The 12,962-nt window shown below is 42.5% G+C and overlaps 1 protein-coding gene across 2 annotated transcripts in view; it reads right to left on the bottom strand.

The window, feature by feature from the left end:
- Positions 1 to 12,962, bottom strand: part of Gdpd4 (glycerophosphodiester phosphodiesterase domain containing 4) — a 91,399-nt gene that overhangs the window by 20,637 nt on the left and 57,800 nt on the right. For both annotated transcript variants that reach the window (XM_076938320.1, XM_076938315.1), the window contains exons 12-16: positions 11,995 to 12,216; positions 10,101 to 10,255; positions 5,769 to 5,916; positions 4,024 to 4,106; positions 2,459 to 2,508 (exon numbers count right to left, since the gene is read on the bottom strand). In XM_076938320.1, coding sequence (XP_076794435.1) covers positions 2,459 to 2,508; positions 4,024 to 4,106; positions 5,769 to 5,916; positions 10,101 to 10,255; positions 11,995 to 12,216 — 658 coding nt within the window. The remainder of the gene's footprint in view (positions 1 to 2,458; positions 2,509 to 4,023; positions 4,107 to 5,768; positions 5,917 to 10,100; positions 10,256 to 11,994; positions 12,217 to 12,962) is intronic.

Here is a 12,962-nt window from a genome sequence, read left to right as displayed (position 1 = left end):
GGGGTGGAATGGCATGGTTCCTGACTCTGGAATAGGGCCAACAGGGCATGGGCCTCCACTAGTGTCTATGGCTGCTGTGGGCATAAGGCTTTTTATATAATAATGTACATAGTTTCACATTCCTCCTTTGAGGAATGTCTTTCCTGTTAATGTTAATTGTTGGGGGCCGACTTTTTTTTTTTTTTTTTTTCTAACAGCTTTGCAGCCATCTTGAGCCATATACCCTGACATGTGACTTGGATTACAATAGCCTACAACAGCTGAGCACACTCCGATAATCTTGGTTTAGATACCTTGAGATTAAAGGTGCATGAGATTAAAGGTGTGTGTGACTTAAGAGTATGACTTAGAAGTGTAGAGATCAGATTTAGAGACAAGACCTAAGGGCATGATTAAAGGTGTAACTTAGAGGCGTGGCTTAGAAGTAAGACATATAAAAGGCAGAGGCAGATATCAGACACATCAGACATTAGGGAGACACAGAGGAGAGAATCAGACACAGCAGAGAGAAGACAGAGAAGCAGGCACTTGGAAGAGAACTTGGAAGAAGTAACTTTGAACTTGGAGGCACTATCTAGTCTCCATTCTTCGAGTTTGTCCTCACTCTCTCTCTTGCTGAACCCCGACCCGTGGACCTGAGCGGCAGCTTGGGCCGGGATACAGTGGCTGCCAAACGCGGGGCAGCCCGGGCCTCAACATTCAGCTCGGGCGGAGACATATTTTGGCTGCCCGAATGTGGGGCTAGTGAGGCTCTCAACAGTTAATGACTACATGATAATCCAGACAGCATGAGTCCAGGAGGCAAAGGTATGGCTAATGTCTTAGCAAAATGGCAAACACTGGGACCTTCAGGACAGCCCTTAAGGCTTTGGGAAAGAACTCTGAAAACATGAGTTCAAAATACTTTCTTATATACTTTACATCATTTTTAGATGATCTGTAATGCCCAAATTATGTAAATGCTGTATAAATAAGTACACTGTGTTGTTTAGGAAATTCAGTCATGTGCCCTATAATGATGTTTCAGTTGTCATGAACTGAACACCTGATAATGGTCACAAAAAAGTCACAGCAGAACTGAAAACTCTTATTTAGTGACACTGCTACCATCTTGAGTTAGAGCACAGTGTAGTTTGTACACATTTGTGGAGATGTCAGTACATAACAAGTATAGTTTGTCATTTATGACCATGGTAACAGGTGATTGCATTGTGATAGTTATGCATTTTATTGTTGTTTTCACATGCTACTTTTAAAAAGAGTTTTTTAAACTCAAGAAATTAGACATCAATAAACCAAATAGCCCAACTGAAAATAAGATGCTCCACAGGGACATTTGCTCAACTATGTTCACAGCACCTTTATTCGTCATAGCCAGAAACTGGAAACAACTAGATATCCCTCAACTGAAGAATGGATAAAGAAAATGTGGTACATCTACACAATGGAATACTATTCAGCTAATAAAAACAAAGACATCATGAAAAATGAAAGCCACAAGAAGACCTACAATGCCAACTAACCTGGGCCTATGGGGGCTCACAGAGACTCAACACCAACCAAAGAGCACACAGGGGCTGGACCTAGGCCTCCCCCAACATTTGTAGCAGATGTGCAGCTTGGTCTTCATGTGAGTCCCCTAACAATTGGAGTAGGGGCTGTCTCTGACTCTGTTGCCTGTCATTGGATCCCCTTCCCCTACCTTGATTGCCTGGTTGGGCCTCAATAGGAAAGGAGGTGCTTAGTCCTGCTGGGACTAGATGTCCCAGGCTGGGGTGGTACCCAAGGAGAGACTAAGTGGGGGTCTACTAAAAGTAAGGGTGGGACTGAGAGTAGAGGAGGGAAGGGGCTATGATTGGTATGTAATATGAATAAAAAACCTAAATTATGAGATTAAAAATTATGAGATTAATTAATTAATATGAGATTATGGTCTTGCCAGGCAGCTAAATTTCATGTTAAGTCTCTAGACTATATCATTTGCTCATGTGCTTTATTTAGTATCATACTGCTCCATTCATCATGGCCCTAGGAGCAATGCTAAGAGAGAGAGGGGGGAGGAGGGGAGAGAGATCTACAGTAAATGCACTCTGTGGTTTTTGCACAACAATAAAATCAAGTAAGCAACCATTTGGAAAACACAACCATTCTGCAGTGATAAGGATTGACCACAGAAATAAAGCTGTATGTACTCATAGCCAGCACACTTTACAGGACCTACTTACATGAATCATATCAGCAACAACAGGACTTCTGTTCCCACTGGTGCTTGGTTGAGTTTGCAGATGGGAACTCAAGGACAAGGGGGCTGACTAAACATTCCTGCTTCTCTCTGGTCCCCAACCTTCCGTCCCCACACACCCTCAGCTCTCAGCAGGGATGTGAAGAGCAGGCCTTGTCTTCTAAAGGCAATGGGAAGGGACAAAGAGGAAGGAATGAGCAAGGCGTTTGACCTTACCTGCTGATGCAGGAGCTTCAAGCCACCTTTCTTTTCTAAGCTCTTTTATCCTGGAAGGAAGCAGACCATGTATTAGCTCACAGGCCTCTTTTGGTTAGCATTATGGCCAGAAGAGATGCATTACCCAGGCAGGCTTTCACCTGAGAGGAGGGTCTGTGCTTCCTTCCCTTTAAAGGGTAAGTCACCAATCAGAATGATGGATATAGAGAACCACTGTCTACCTGAACTTACATCCTTCTTCCAGGCTGTTAGTTCTCTCATCTTCAAATCCCACAATCCTGGGGATGCAGAGATGACTCCATAGTTAGCTCTGAGCACTGGCTGCTTTTCCGGAGGACCCTGATTCCCAGCACCTACCTAGTGGCTCACAGCCCATCTGTAACTACAGTTCCAGGGAATCTGGCACCATCTTCTGGCTTCTGTGGACATGAGGTACTCACAAGGTACACAGACACACATGCAGCCAAAACAACCACACACAGAGAATAGTAAAAACAAAGGATTCCCCCCCCCAAAAAGCCCCCCCCCCAAAACAAATAAAACCAACCCCCTGTAGCATTTGTCCTGCAAGGATACTTAGCTGCCCCTTTCTGGGTAGATGTAAAGAGGAGTATGGTTAGTGAAGGGGAGTGCTGGAGAGGTGAGGTGGGAGTGGGTAGGTGGGGGAGCACCCTCTTAGAGACAAAGGGGACAGGGAATAGGAGGGGGTTTGTGGAGGGGAGACCAGGAAAGAGGACATTTGAAATGTAAATAAAATAATCAATAGAAAAAAAAAGAAAAAAGAAAAGAAAGAAACCTTGGGGTGGGATGGGGTGGGGGGAGGAGTATGGTCCAGAAAGATAAAGCATGTTTTTTCCCTCAAGGTCATCCAGGAACTAAAATTCAAAGCCAGGGCTACGGCCCAGTCTTCCTGGCCTGTGCGTCTGCTCTGTCCATTCTTCTCAGGAGGGGAGATGGAGGCCCTTGTTTGGACAGCAATCCCAGGCCTTTCTCAACAGATCACACTGAATTCACCTGACTGGGCTCCAGTGGGAGCCCTTATTTGAAAAGGGGGTGTGGTGGTTTGAATATGCTTAGCCCATGGGAAGTGGCACTATTAGGAGGTGTGGCTTTCTTAGAGACGGAGGTTTGGCCTTGTTGGGGGAAGTGAGTCAGTGTAGGGGTGAACTTTGAGGTCCCATGCTCAAGTTCTGCCCACTATGGACAGAATCTCTTCCTGGCTGCCTTTAGATCAAGATATAGAACTCTCAGCTCCTTCTCCAGTACCAAGTCTGCCTGTATGATGGACTGAACTTCTGGAACTGTAAGCCAGCCCCAAATTAAATGTTGTCCTTTATAAGAATTTCCTCAGTCATGATGGCTCTTTGAAGTAATGAAACCCTAACTAAGACAGGGGGTGAGGGAGTAAGCTGCAGGCAGAAGGAAAAGAGAGGCTGATATTCCAAACCCACTTTGCCATGGAAGGTGTCAGAAGAAAACAACCTTTTCCTCAATTCTCTGTAAGAACCCATTTATTACTTTTATTTAGAGGAATTTTTCATTTAGAATTATAAGTAAATACTTACCAGTGATAACAAAACACAAACGTAATGATAAATGCAGAAGCAAGATCCAGGAAAAGCCAGATGACCATGTAGTATCCTGGTGTCTGCAAAACATGAACCAACCGAAGGTGAATCGCTCTATAGCGGAAGGTTTCAAGTTTCTTGCTCATCTACTTGGGCTGAGGGCCATAGGAAGTGGGGCCAGGTGAGACTACCTTCAGCTATTCTAACAGTCACCCGCACACAGACAGGGGATCTGCAAGAGATACATTGTGCCAAGCTCTTCATCTCCCTTGACTCTGAAGGCAAACATCTGTGGGAATTACAGACAAGTCACACCAAGTCTGTCCCGGACCCAGGACTCCAGTCCAGGTTATCTGACATCTTGTGCTCTCTTTCTGTAACATGGCCTCCAATATCTAGCTACTTCCATATAGTTCTGGGAAGCCATTCATAATGCAACTGTCTATGAACTAGTACCTGGGCACCACTGGTCAGAATCAACATTCTTCACAGAAATGCTGAATTATATGTAATTCCCTTTGATTCACACACCCACTTCTCCAGACTCTACCAAGATCAGTTCTTTCCCCAGCACTCTGGGAACTCTGACTCCTGCACTGATTCACATGGATTTCCTAATCTCTGCTTTGATTTTTTCCTCTACTCATGCATTGCTCCTTCTCAGTGTTACTCTTGACGCTACAGAATCTGGTGCTTTTTAGTCTTTCTTAAGCTTTTCTGCCCAATGCTTAACTTTCAAAGGAGCAAAGTTAAACTTTTCTTTAAAAAAAAAAAAAAAAAAAAAAAAAAAAAAACAAGATTTATTTTATTCGTACCACACGTGTACATATGGGTGTTTCCAGAATCCAGAGGGAGGCATTGAACCCCCTAGAACTTGACTTCTGGGCAGTTGTAAACTGCCTGATATTGGTGCTGGGAACCAAACTTAGGACCTTTAGAAGAATAGCAAGCACTCTTAACTCTCCAGCTCCTAGACTGTTTCCTAGTGGGAATAGTAGAGTGTGTCTATAGTCCCATCCACTTGGGAGACTAAGGTGGAGAATGACTTGAGGCCAAGAGTTTGAGGCTAGCATGAGTGGCACATTGAGACTCCCTTTTGACAAACCTGTTTTCTGTTGCATGCTGCTCAGTCAAATCATTCTAGGCAGACAAGAAACCCAGGCTCTGTTGCAGTAACTGGCTAGCCACAGCTCCCTCCATAGGTGCTAAGTGATTGGATTTAGCAGTGGCTGCAAACCAGGTCTTCAGGTCCACCAAGTCCCACCAGGGTGCCAGGGTAATACAGCTGGATGCTGGCTCATTTATTTAAGAGCATTATATTCAAGAAACAGTTTTTACTTGGCAGACAAAGGGCTCTGGCTTTCTTCACACAATATACCCTCTCACTGTTGCTGCTGCCATAGCACTAGCGTGTGCGTGTGGATATGCTTGCACATGAAGCCTGCAGCAGCAAAGCCCTGGGGTCAGACAGACCTCGCATTAAGAGAAGGTGGACCAAGACACCTGTGAGCTCCAGTTTTCTATGGGATAATAAAAATAATCTCCAATGAGATTACACTGTAGCGTGTAAAGTGCATTGTAACAAATAAAGAACCCAGAAGAGTTCGGGTGGTGAGGGAGAAGGCACATCTCCATTACTCACAGATGTCTCTATTCTGAAGTAGCTTAACAGGGGTCTCCATGGGGGTGGGAGAGCACAGTCACACCAGGTTTAGAATGATGTGGACAAGCAAGCAGCTCACCATGAAGAAGAGAGGGTGAGTGAGCTGATGCAGGAGCTCAATGTTGTCTGTGGTCACAGAGTTGATACGAGAACACCAGGCCAGTGAGAAGAGCCAAGGCTCGTTGATAACATAGACATTGATGAAGATTTTAGCTTCCTTATAATGTCTGGAACAAAAACAGAGCCCACAGAGGGTTTGGTTTTAGCTCAGTTGTATTCTCAATAACTAAAGGGCAACAACCACATTTGTGAAAAGCGACGACTTAAATCACCAGACAACACCTGGTCAAAGGACAGCTTCAGATCCATTGCAACAGAAGGGGCTCAGGGGAGGCAAAGGCTGCTCTAGTCCTCTGGCTCCTACAGCACCAACAGAGCTCTGGTAAACTAAATGTCCTAAGGGGGTGCAGCAAGACACAGAAAATGGAAAGAGAAAAAGAGAAAGAATGGGGTGGGGGGGACAACAACAGACACAAATCTTTTATAACATTTACAAATCTTCCCACCACAGCCAGTTTCAAACTATAACTAAGAAAACTAGTTTGCAGAGGAGCACATGGCTCCGGAATGGGTGCTTCTACATGCCACTCACTGCCTGTCACCTTGGGCATGTGGGTCCCATAGGATTCTATCCCAGCACAGCCCACCCTGATGCTGATGACCTGCTTGCTCACTTGCCATTTTCTGTTTGACTGTAAACGAGTTACAGCAGAAACTACTATAACCCTACCCTACTTTGTGAATCCAGACCTAGCTCAGCACCTGGCTCTATAAGTGTAAGTTTTAATTGAAAGAACAAAGTAAAAGCCAGTGTGGTGACCGTTTTAACATTTTCTTATTGGATATTTTATTTACATTTCAGATGTTATCCCCTTACCCACTAAACCCCGCCCAGGAACCCCCATCCCATCCCCCCTCCTCCAGCTTCTATGAGGATGTGCCCCCACCTACCCCCCCACTCCCACCTCCTCACCCTCGAATTCTCTACCCCCAATTCGGTGTTCAGCCTTCATGGGACCAAGGATCTCCTCTCCCACCTATGCCTGACAAGGCCATCCTCCCCTACATATACAGCTGGAGCCATGGGTCCATCCCTATGTGCTCCCAGGCTGGTGGTTTAGACGCTGGGGAGCTCTGGTTGGTTAGCCATTTTAACAATTAAATACAATGAGTTTTGTGGTATTTTGTTTTTTAACAAGCATTTGGTGGGAGAAAACAAACCCAACTGTCTATAAGGCACTAAGTCAGTGAACACCTTGGCCTGATCTGTGGAGAAGGAAGAGAATAAGTGAAGGACTCGCAAAGCAAGGCCAGTGTCATCTCAGAATTCAAGTTCTCAGAAAGCACACCAAGTGCCCCTCTGCTGCTGCTTAGCCTGTGGGCTGAGGTCAGGTGGAAGTGTTTGCCTAAGCACTTTCAAATCCTGATCCAGTAGTCACATAGGAGAGTACAAGTCTGCCATACACTAGCATGGCAAACGATGTGCTTCAGAGGAGAGACCTAAGATAATAACCATGCCTTTCTACAGGAGGTGCTGCTAATTTCCTGTTCACAGGTAAGAACTGCCTCTAAGTTCTGCAGGTCACATAAAGAGAAACTTAGAAAGAATTTAAAGGGAAAAAGTAGTGAAAAAGACTTCTTTGTAGTGTTTAAAACTATAACTTGAAATTCAATGTTTTAAAATATGAATAATGGCTGTAAAAACTATAATTAAAAACATAATACCCTTAAGAATTACTTCAAAGAAAATGAAATACTTTGTTATGAATTTAAGAAGCATTAAGGATGTAACCCTGAAAATGTAGAAATAGTGATGAAAGCAAGCGAAGAACCCAAGTCAACAGAGTGATGCTCACCAGACTGGAGAGCATCAGGGAAGAGCTGCCAGCTGTCCTTAAGCTGATCTGGAAGGTCAATGAGAGTCCTAGAGAAGGCTGACAAAGGCCTGTTTACACAGTCAGGTCACCTGATCCAAAACACACATGCGAAGGTACAGCTCTAGGAAAATAAAATCTTTGGTGGGGATGGGTCCGAGGGAGTGCTAGAGTCTCACTCCAGTGCAAGGTGATCTTAAACTCACTATTTAGTCCAGGCTGGCCCTGACAATCTTTAGTCTCCCATATGCTGGGGAAAACATACTTCAGTCTGGAAAAATAATAAGTGAAAGGGAATTAATCACCGTATTCGACAGTGAAGCTACATGTAATCAAGACACCAAGGTACCAGAGCAAGAACAGACACATCAGTTAGTGGTCCTGAATAGAAACTCCAGAAAAAGACCTATATAAATTTCCTCAAATATACCTGTGACAAAGCTGTTAAAGCGAGTGGAACAGTAGATTTCAACAAATGTCACCAATTTGGAAGGCCAGAGGCCCTCTCCCAAAAGAACATTAAAATCTCAACCAAACCCCAGACTATGTATAAAAATGAGCTCAGGATGATTTGTAGGCTTGAGTATATAATGTAACAATATAAACCTTACAGAAGACACAGAAGAAAAGAACTCTGTCAGCTCTTGAGTTGAGCAAAGAGTTCTTAGATTAGAGCTAAGTGCTCACTTCCTTAAAGGGAGAACTCACAGGCCAGCCTCATCCAAATGCAGACACTGCTCTTGCTTTGTGGAGACCTTGTGCCCTGTTAAGAAGATGCCACAGTAAGTAAGTCATAGACTAGGACAATGTGCTCCCTTTTATACAGATTCATATTTATTTATAAGTGTGTGTGACTGAAATTATTGTACAAGTGCCCATGGACTCTAAAAGAAGGTGTCAGATTCCTGGAGCTCCAGTTATGGATGTTTCTGAGCCTCCCAGGATGGCACTGGGGACTCTAGGAACTCTGGAAGAACAGTTCATATTGTTATCCACTGACCCATCCCTCCAGTCCCAGGAAAGTGCTTTCAAATCCTATCTAACAAAGGGGGAAAAGAATTCTTAAATTCAACAATAAAGAAAAGGAATTTAAATGAAGAAATCTATGAGCAAGTAAACACAGCATCTTTAGCCTTTAGAGAATATGTTTAAACAAACTGATGTTACGTGCCTGTTAGAAAGGATAAGATTAAAAAGTGACAACACCAAACATTACCAAAGATGCAGAAACTCTGGGTCACGGTGTTGGCAGGAATGTAAAAGGTTACAGCCTTCCTGGAAAAGTCTGGTGGCTTTTCATAAAACTTTCAATTACTGTACCCAAGAATTTGAAATCTGGGGCATTTTATCCCTGACATAAAGACTTGTATTTGCATGAAAGCCCATATGCAAACAGATGGAAATAATCCGATGTCCTTCTGCTAGGAACTGATTAAACAAACTTTGGTAAACACACCATTGAACACTATTCAGCAACAAAAGGAACAAATTACAGATAAATGCCCTGGATACAATTTAAGAGAATTATGAGTGAAAAATAAACTAGTCCTCAAATAATATGAGTTGTTCCTTCTTGCTATAACACATTACAGACATTTTGCCAGGGGTTAAGATTTTGGGCTGGGGGAAAAGACAGGAGAGTAGCTGCTCAAGGACAGGGTCAAAGGACGCTGGTGACCACAGTTCAGAAGTTGTTTTCACTCCCAGCTTCACACACCATTGTTCACAATGGCCAAGCTAAGGAATCAACCAAAGTATCTACCAATAGATTTATAAAATTGATTAAGAAATGGATTAAGAAAATATGGTGCTTATATACAATGGGATACTACTCAGTGTTTAAAAAAATTAAATTAAATTAAATTCTGCTAGCTGCCCCAATATGGATGAATCTGGAGAGCACTATACTACATGAAATGAGCCAGAGGTAGAAAGACAAACGGTGTATAATTGTGCTTAAATATGGAATCTTAAATAGTCAACCTTACAAAAGTGTAGAGTAAAATATATATACAATCATATAAAAATATGTGTGGAGAGGCTGGAGAGATGGCTCAGCTGATCAAAGTACAGTCCACTCTTCCACGGGACCCTCGTTCAAATCCCAGCAACCACATGGAGGCTCACAGTCATCTTATAACTCCAGTTCCAGGGGATCTTACACTCTTGTCTAGCTTCTGTGGGCACTATACATATGCACATACACACATCATGGAAACACACACACATAAAATAATAAATGGACCTTTAACACAAGTATTAAATGGTAAGGAATTAGAGTACGAAGAAGGAGCATCATCTACATATCATACATGTTCATTAACAAAAAAGGGAAGCAGAAAAAGCAATGAGAATCTGGAGGAGTCAAAGATGATATAAAACCAAATAAGGCGTGAGGGAAAGGAAGCTAAGTAGAACTGATATTTTGTCAATGTTACAGCAATGATGCATGCCAAGAGCTGGGGTAAAACACTTACCTCATCCCAGTGTAGAACAATCTCTTATAGTCAACATTTATTATACTAATATTCTTTTGTGTAAGCTCTGTAATGGACCATAAACGACCCACGTGCCGAAAACCAGGAGCTATGTACTTGACATAGTCTCTATCAAAACCAGTCAACCAAAGTATCTGCAAGAAGAAACACAGTGGATGCTCAACTTTCCTAATTGCAAACAGCCCAGGAGAATGGGTGAGACTCCATTCCAGCACTGGTAGTAGTCTATAGGAAGCAGAGAAAGAGTCTAGCCCTTGGTGCAGCAATCAAATTAGTTATATTGTCTAATGAACTCTTAAAAATGGGGAAAACTGCTGTGGAATTGAGTTTTCCCCCAGACCTTTCCATCCACCAGTTAACAGTAAGTTAAAGGCCCAAGCATATAGAAAGATTCATACAAAAAAAAAAAAACAAAACAAAACAAAAAAACAAACAAACAAACAAAAAAAACAACTGAGGGCTAACGATGTATTGTAGCCCAGTGGTAAGGCTCCTTCCTAGTACTTGCAGGATCGTGAATTAGATATTTAACAGAGAAAAAATATTGGTAGATATGAGTATTAAAGTACTATACCCTAGTTTCTGATGCCCAAAGCCCTCTTTAAGAGGAGCTACTTAGGTGTTTCCTGGCAACAGGGATGCTGCCGTGACTCAGCTGTGGAAAGAGCTCCATTTGCAGGGAGGGAGATACACATTTGTTTTACTCACAGCATTGCTGATTTTGAGAAATTAAGTGATTTGAAAAAATAACTTTGCAAATAAAGAGTGATTCTAAAAGAAGAAACCAAAAGCAAATGAGGAGCAGAGCTTCACGCCACTGAGAGCGGTGGTCTCTCTGCATGGTTCTTTAAAGCCAATGCCCTCAAAGTTATACTGTCGTGAAGACCATGACTGTATTGTCATGTTAGGTCTATGTTGAGCACTGGATAGATCACCTCAGTGTTATCATACACACTATTATGTTTTGGTGTGGTCCTAGGGACTGAACACACAGTCCCAAGCATGCGAGGCAATAATCCTACTGGTGAGCTATATCCCCAGCACTCTTAAATTTTTTTTTTTTAATTTTGAGGCAAAGTCTTGCTAAGTTGTATAAATTGTCCTTATTCTATATCCATGCAAACTTTAAACTTGTCATCGTCTGGCCTCAGCATCCACAGTAGCTGGGATTATATGAGCCAAGCCTCATATACATTATTCTCTTTTCCTGCACATGTGTGTATGTGTAGCATACATATGTGAATGCCCACAGGTACACAAATGTACACGTGTGCACATGCATATGTGTGTGCATACGTAGAGGCCAAATGTTAACATAAGATATCTTCTTCAGTCTAACGCTCTCTCAACTGAGCTATTTCGGCTGTCATAAGGTATCTTCTTAATTGGTTCCCATTTTATTTTTTGAGACAGAGTCGATCACTGAACCTGGAGTTTGCCAACCCCAGTTAGTCTAGCTAGCAATCTTGTCCTGCCCTGTCTCTGCCTCCTAAGTTCTGGAATTACAGGTGGCTCCCATGCCTGTACAGCTTCTACATGGGTTCTGAATATCCAAACTTCCACCCTCATGCTTGTGTGCAAGTGGTTCATGCACTGAGCTGTCTCCTCAACTCCTAAATCATTCTTTAACAATGCACTAATAAATTTGGTTTAAAAACGTAAGAAGTCGCAATATTTTCCCTATTGGGAGCATTTTAACTGGATCATTCTCAGATTGCCTTCTGTGGCTGTATAAACAATTATTTCCATTTCCAAAGGAAGCAATATCACTTACTGATCTCAGAGAGGACTTATATGGTAGTTAAATTCAACTACACTCCTGACCAGACTGCTCACCTCCCAACCTCTGCCATAAATACTAAGAAAGACATACCAGATGTTGTTGAATATTAGAGTCAAGGATGACCCTTACTACTCTTCGGACAAAGCTGTTTCTGAGAGGATGTCCTGGTGGAGGGCCGAAAAGATCAAATATCACAAGCTTCTGTTCCCTTTGTGCAAGTTTCAATAAGTCAGTCAGCTGTGGAATTGACTGGCTGGCTGCTCTTCTTTTGTCATCCTCTGATAAAGGTTTCATGCCATAAAACGGCTTATTCTAAAGATAAATGTATCAAAGAAAACATTGGTTCTGGTCAAGCACTCCCAGGTTTCCTGCTCTGTGACTCTGCTTCCATACTGCTTACATTACCACTCAATTACTATGCCTTCTGACATACGAGGGGAATACAATGTCATCTCCATTGGTGATTTGAGGGTTCAGAATGATTTCTTTGATATCCTAGACTTCTTATACACATACCAAAAGTTCTCCATTTTCTTAACTTTTTCTTTTTAGTCTTTTCTTCTGCAACTCACAGTCCCCAGCTCCCCCCCCCCCTTTTTTTAATCACACTACCTTACCACATGGGCTCTTGCTATCATAGTTTTGTGTAACGGAAAGAACATAAGCTTTGGTTCAGGGTTCACTGTGTTTGTCCCAGCTGTACCACTCCCTCAGTTGTTTACCATGTCAACTGCTAAAATCCTACTCTACCTGCTCAAACGCTTCCTCCTTCATGAAGCGTTTCTTAAGTATTTCTGAACTAATGACAATTTGATAGCAAGATATTCCAATGGTCGATTTTTAAATTTCTATAAATTTATATATTGTGCTGCCTTTGATAGTATTCATATACATCTTAGACCACAGTTAAAATCCTCACTCAGTATACTTCTTGCTGTTCATTTAAACTCAACCATACTCAAGTTTTCAGGACACTGGCATAATGTAGCCAGATTCTTTGCCAGAAAACCACATAAATGGCCTCTAGCCTTGTTCTGAATAGAGCCTTTGCTTCTCTC

This window comes from Arvicanthis niloticus, chromosome 1 (genome assembly GCF_011762505.2).
Source record: "Arvicanthis niloticus isolate mArvNil1 chromosome 1, mArvNil1.pat.X, whole genome shotgun sequence".
Classification (NCBI taxonomy): Eukaryota; Metazoa; Chordata; class Mammalia; order Rodentia; family Muridae; genus Arvicanthis; species Arvicanthis niloticus.
The sequence above is the reverse complement of the archived record's forward strand: the minus strand, read 5'-3'. Positions and strand labels throughout refer to the sequence as shown.